The sequence below is a fragment of the Tarenaya hassleriana genome, unplaced genomic scaffold (genome assembly GCF_000463585.1).
Source record: "Tarenaya hassleriana unplaced genomic scaffold, ASM46358v1 Cleome21, whole genome shotgun sequence".
NCBI classification, from domain to species: domain Eukaryota; kingdom Viridiplantae; phylum Streptophyta; class Magnoliopsida; order Brassicales; family Cleomaceae; genus Tarenaya; species Tarenaya hassleriana.
Genome location: NW_010965451.1, coordinates 2,350,854 through 2,357,077, shown reverse-complemented (window position 1 = coordinate 2,357,077; position 6,224 = coordinate 2,350,854). Strand labels below are relative to the sequence as shown.

The 6,224-nt window shown below is 43.2% G+C and overlaps 1 protein-coding gene across 2 annotated transcripts in view; it reads right to left on the bottom strand.

Moving 5' to 3' along the window:
* LOC104814595 (phosphoinositide 3-kinase regulatory subunit 4) overlaps window positions 1-6,053 on the bottom strand; it is a 6,736-nt gene extending 683 nt beyond the window's left edge. The window contains exons 1-10 of one of the 2 annotated variants that reach the window (XM_010542714.1): window positions 5,644-6,053; window positions 5,193-5,315; window positions 5,068-5,113; window positions 4,832-4,992; window positions 4,633-4,712; window positions 4,363-4,468; window positions 3,946-4,122; window positions 723-3,857; window positions 134-475; window positions 4-63 (exon numbers count right to left, since the gene is read on the bottom strand). In XM_010542714.1, the coding sequence (XP_010541016.1) occupies window positions 4-63; window positions 134-475; window positions 723-3,857; window positions 3,946-4,122; window positions 4,363-4,468; window positions 4,633-4,712; window positions 4,832-4,992; window positions 5,068-5,113; window positions 5,193-5,315; window positions 5,644-5,916 (4,503 nt within the window). In that variant the 5' untranslated portion in view covers window positions 5,917-6,053. Of the gene's footprint in view, window positions 1-2; window positions 64-133; window positions 476-722; window positions 3,858-3,945; window positions 4,123-4,362; window positions 4,469-4,632; window positions 4,713-4,831; window positions 4,993-5,067; window positions 5,114-5,192; window positions 5,316-5,643 lie in introns of both variants that reach the window. The other variant, XM_010542713.1, reaches the window with a different exon arrangement.
* Between the last annotated feature and the right edge of the window lie 171 nt (window positions 6,054-6,224).

The window sequence follows — 6,224 nt, the reverse complement described above, 5'->3', positions numbered from 1 at the left end:
GCCAGCCGCAGCAAGTGCCGCCTTCCCCGTCACTTTACTCGACAGCGGCCTCCTCTTCGTTTCCTGAACCAACAATCCATCTTAAAAACCGATTCAACAAATCCATTTCCGTTTTTTTTTTTTTGTAAATTACCTGAACGAATTGAACGCCGAAGTTAGATCTGACTTCATAAAAATCGTCATTTCCCACCCCCTTCAGATTTGGCCCACACACGCAGTAACTCCTTTCAGGCCTTGAGTAATCCCACCGCCGTATCTTCAAGTCGGTACCACCGGTTAACAAGTCCCCTCCCGGTAACGGAAGCAACGCCCTAATCCCTGGTAGCCGTGGTGGCGGCTCCTTTAACTCTTCTATCCTGTATTTTGAGCTCGCATTCTGCCCCCGAGTATACCCCTTTTGGTTTACCTTTGTCGTTGTCTTCCACTGCAACTCCGATTTCTCCGCATCGTTCTCGTAGTTTGCTATCCTCAGCACCTGGGTTTTTATCAGAATCCAACAACAAAAAAGGGTATAAGCTATACACGAGGATACATCATCTCATAGATAAAATCCTGATCCTGTAATACAAAAACCTTTCGTCTACTACTGCTATGTATTCTCATATCATGATAACATAGCTAGATCTTATGGCAAGAAGAGCCCATTTATCATTTACTATATAGCTGTATATATATATAAACTAGAGCCCCTGGTATGGTATAAGGCATATGATGACATATACCTGGTGACAACCCCCACCCTCGGCATTCCAGAGCGAAACCTCATTGCAACCGGCAGCCACATAAATAAAAGGCCTCACGGTGGTGGAGACCGATACACTCGAAGGAAGAAAGCAAAGGCACATATTCTCTACGGGGCATATGATAGGGTACTGCCACGAATTTACAGGAACTAGAAATCTCAAATCCCATAGTGTAAGCACCCCCCTCGAGGACCCGGACACAAACCAATTCCCGCAAGGGCTCGTCACCAGCGATGACACATACCCTTCTTCGGGTTTTCCCTTCAATGTCCATGCATCTGAATCTGATCTTGTATCCCAAAGATGGATTCCACAGTTCTGGGTACTGTAGATTACCATCGGCCCCGCACAGCTATCGGCGGTATAATTCAACAGGGAAAGTATAGCACCTTCTTTCATGTCCTTCTTTTTAATGTCAACTATGCCTGAATATTTCTCCACTACGTTTCCCAAGCCTCTAGAGATATGGTCGATGGAGAACATATGTATCATCCCATCAGAGGCTCCCACAACAACTTGCGTGGAATTTCGGAGCATTGCCGTGCACAGCCCTCTGCTTCCCTCGAGATGATAAGTTAGCCTTGATCTAAAAGATATATCCTTTTCCAGTTTTCTCGAATCCCACACCTTCACCGTGGAATCATCCGATGCGCTGACGAAAAATCCATGGTCGCTTGAGGTTGCAATGTCGTTGACAGCAGAGCTGTGCTCCTGGAGATGAGCAACTAATACTCCACGCGGCTTCCAGCCTGAATCAGGAATTGATGATGTCTTCGAGAAAGATGAAGCTCCTGCAAGATCGGTAGAAGAAGAAGAACCATCGTCTGAAGTTACAGATCCACTCCTTGTGGAGCTCGATAATCCGAGATCTTGAAATTTATTATTGGTCGAGGTGGTTTGATCACTTTCTCTGCTTTCAGGCTCGTGCACCACTCTGTAGAATTGTTTAGCAGTGTTGCCTATATTGAATGACCCAGATACCAACTTAGGGACTGGAACAGAGCTAGCCAAGTGAAATGATTTACTCATTGAGTCCATCCACGGCATGGACAATGAACCCATTCCTAGAGAGTTCATTTGCAACGAAGACTCAGAAGCCACAGGAGGATTCGTCACTGCCCGCTTGTCCATGCTAAAGGAATAAAGAGGTATACCTTCTGGTGATTTATCAATAAAACTATTCAAACCGGACACCTGTGGTGATGTAAATCCAGAGAACTGTAACTTTTCTGGGTACAATGGATCACGAAGGTCATTTGTGCTAGAAGCATTGAGTCTCAGGCTTCCTGAGATTCTCAATTTATCATCACTTTCTGCGCATTTATCTTGGCCGTCTTTTTCCTTTGATGCATTGCCAGCCAATTTTTGTTCTTCCATGTTGTGCTTCTGCTCAGACCAGAAACCTATAGAGTCCAATTCCCCAGTATCTTTGTTAAATAAATCAATCGTCTCCCAATTTTTGGACTGTGGTGAAGAACTGTACCATATCTTTCGCTGTCTCTCCAACATGTCTGAACTCCTCGCGCTTTCAAGGACACGATACACCACCTCTCTAGACACTGGTGGTTTCAAACATGAAACCAGAGCTTCCTCAGAAGCAAGTGAAGCAGGCAGTCTTCGGAGAAAAGGGCGTATTACCGGGGCAAGGAAAACGTACGAGTCAACTGGACCCAGGCATTCACTGCTTGCCGAGATGAAAGTGACAGCAGCCCTCCTTACCCATTGACATGGATAGCATAGCAAAGGAAAAACACACTCTATCATTTGAAGGAGAGCCCGCTTCCGCAAGAAACTACTCTTGCATAAGGTAGACAAGCAATCCAAAGCATTTACAATGACAGCCTCTGTCTGATCACTTAAAGCTTGCTCAATGTAAGGCAAAAGATACTCCTCCACACTTCTCTGACCCACAAAGAAGCAAACATATACAATTTTCTCAAAAAATACAGATCTTAGCTGTTCATCTCTGTCATTTAAAAAGGCCGGAAGGATAGGGAGTAGAAAGTCGTTACTCTGTCTTTGACCAAAGAAGAAGCAAAGCTCTCCAATGTCCTCAAGGAGTGCTCTTCTCACATTAGGAGTTTGTTTTGGCCCCATAACGAGCTCTTGAACAACTTCAGCAATAGTTTTCCTCAGTTGCACGAGCTGTACATCACCATTTACCTTTTGCAACTGATCAGCTGTCTCATTAGACGATGCGGTGGAGTTTATCTGTGGAGAATGCATCAGGAATCCATATGCAGTAAGAGCAAGTTTTGCGATATTGCTTGCATAACAAATCCTCACACTCTCCTCTGGATCATCGGGAAGCATAGAGAGCATTGGGAAAATATACTCTGGAAAAATTTTCGCGTCGCTGGGAGGGAAATCTCGGACAAGCGGTAATATGTCGCACAAAGTTTCCAAGGCAGCACAGCGCACGATTGCCGTCGGATCAGAAAGTAGGGCAACAACGAATGGAAGAACACGCTGTAAGCGATCTTCATCATCAATATACAAGGAGCAAGACTTCAGTAGAAGTATAGCTCCCCTCCTCAAATGAGGCAACCTGATATTGCGAATACAGGAACACAGCATAGATGCAATCAGAACCATTCCTTCACATCTCATACTGACCTCTGGTAAGGGTAGAAAAGGTGTACCAAAAGTGTCTGACTGGCTATCATAGACATCCATCAGTGTACGCAAATCATCCATAGTTATCTTTCTCAAAAAGGGATGGCTGTTTCTCTTAAATGCATCAGAAATTGAGGAAAGGAGCTCACTAAGAGCCTGACTTCCACATTGCTTAAGGTCAGAAGAAACTGCAAGATCCGACATCTCTTGTGCCACTATCAAGCCGACGGCAGACTGGGTTTCATTTCTAGCGTCACCAGTTGGGATGCCATCTTCATGAACATTACATTGTCCCGCAGTTAAGATTCTCTTGTTGTTTTCTGTATTCCTTGCCACACCCTTTGGTGGATTCAATTTGTGATTTGAAAACGTTTCCTGTAACTTGCCCTTATTAATGGGAGTTAAAGATACACCTGGACCAGTGCCTGTTTCATCACCTGGCTTATTTTCCATCATTTTCTTGAGTATTTCTTGAAATATACCCTGGCAAGTTGCTACCTAGAAAAAACATTATGAAGCAGATAAATATCAAGCCAATGGAGGTAGAATCTCAAAGGAGTTCACAAGAAATCTCAAACGCAATTACCCTCATATCTGAAGGAAGAGGATTCCAACAGCAGTATAAATTATGCAGAAATGGTGAGAAGTAGTTTGGGAAAACAACTCCCACAAAATTTTGCAGGTAGCTTTCAGCAGAGAAGCGTGCGTCAGGTTCTAATTGAATCATATGAAGTATCATCTTTCGAACTCCAGGATCAGGAATCTGAACAACAAATAAAAAAAGATAAGCAGGTATAGGGACAGTACAATCAGTAACTCCCTAACCAACTCATAGCAGTACAACTCACAAACTTTTCTGTAAAGGTGGCACGGTGAAAAGAAAAAGTAAGATATCAGAGAAGTGATTGAACCTAAACGTTGTAAGCAGGAAAAAGAAAAGGGGACAAAGGAGATTGATACTCCGAAAAGAGAAATGGGGTAAGAAAAATGGGATAGGAGAAACCTTTTCAAGGTGTTGACTAGGATCATATTGCCCTCTGCGATAAGCAAGAAGCTGAGACAGTTCAAATAGCGGTTGACCCTCAAGAAAAAGCTCTGCTATCACACACCTGATGCATTAATATTAAATTGTTATATTATGATATAAGTGAGAAAATGTTTTCTATCTTTATAAGCACAAATGCGTTAGCCTAAGTGAGACATAGTTTTGATACACAGGTGAAAAGACTCAAATGGCCAAGGGTGATGTAAAACAGATGATAAAGAAGCTCACCCCACGGCAAATATATCCATTGAAGGCTTCAATGGAGCATCTTGTACTATTTGTGCCTCGCATCCATGCTCATAAAATCTCTGTAATCACGCAACAATCTGAGTGTCAAAAAAGGGCTTATCAAGATTTTGCGAGAAGTCTCAAACAATATCATACCTGAGCTGCAAAAGAATCATTTAACAGCTAAAGCAAAACCTACCTCGGGAGCCAAATAACAAAGTCTTCTTCCCCGAGTGTCAAAAAAGAAAGAGAAATCTGAAGGATCATCGTAAGGAATATATGTGGGTTTGAAGGAAGCGAAATCAGCAAGGTATAGCCAGTTCCAGGAAGTGACCAGCACATTTTCGCATTTTATATCCCCTGAAAAGGCAGCTAGCACAAATCAGAATTGCATGCCGTTACGATGATCATAATCACTCAGACTATTAGACTTACCATGGCATATATTCTTCTCATGGCATTGTTTCACAGCAAGAAGCAACTGCAGAACAACCAGAGTCAGAAAGCAGCACACTTGAAAAACTCTATGTTTATAAATAGGATAGAGTAGAAGGGAAGACCTGAAACGCCAACCATTTTTTCTCAACAAGGCTGAGGAAAGGCCGAGTGCTTAACCGATCATTCAGATTACTAAAGAAATACTGTCTCACTAGGTAAGCTGCTTTATCTGTCTCTTGCCAAAACTGCGACAAACAAGAAATCACTAATCACCAACAAAGGACTCCATTTAGGATACTAAACATGAAGGAACCAATCATTTAATTGAAATTAAAGATGCAGCAGCGCCACGAAGCAACGGAATCATATCTTTAAACAGAAATTTACAAAGATCAAATCCCGTTCTTCAGTTCCCTTTTCTTCCGAATCAAATCAATGCAAGAACAATCCTAAAAGTTCAACGAACTTCATTCTCATTGCGTCAGAAGTCGTAACTCTGACGTTTTTTCATCCGATTTCTTCGTTTATTCTCGGCAACCAAACAGAACACAACCAAAGAAATCGAAATCGAACCTGAAAAGGCCACACGTGCGGGTGTTCAAGGGAAGAGAACGTCTCCTTGATCCTTACGAGCCGGCGCTCGTACTCCCTGAGATCGATCGAATCACCGCGCTTGAAATAAACCTTAACGAGAACCAATCCTTCGTCGTGCTTACAAAGAATAGACTTGAAGAACCTCCCTCGCCCTAAAGCCTCTTTCAGAACAAGGTTGTACGATGAAGGAAGGTCGTGGAGGTAATACTCCGTCGCCGAGACCTGCGTTGTCCGCGCGATCTTGTTTCCCATCGACAATCAAATCAAAATCTCAGTCTTCCTTCGAATTCGTCGCGATTCAGATGGCTTCGAACGAAGAATCTGTGGCTTCTCCGGCGAGAGGAATCATCGCCTTCAGCGACGGCCGATGGCGGATGAGAGAGGAGAGATTAATTGCGTGTTGTGAGTGATAGTTTGATAACGTGTTCCTAAAGTACGATTGATACACGTGGCACTAAGCACTCGGCTGGGACCCGCATGGTAAGTGAGGGTAGAAGCGTAAATATACTCTTTCCCTGATTTTATATGACGAGCAATGAGAGATTTCTAGTTATATATCC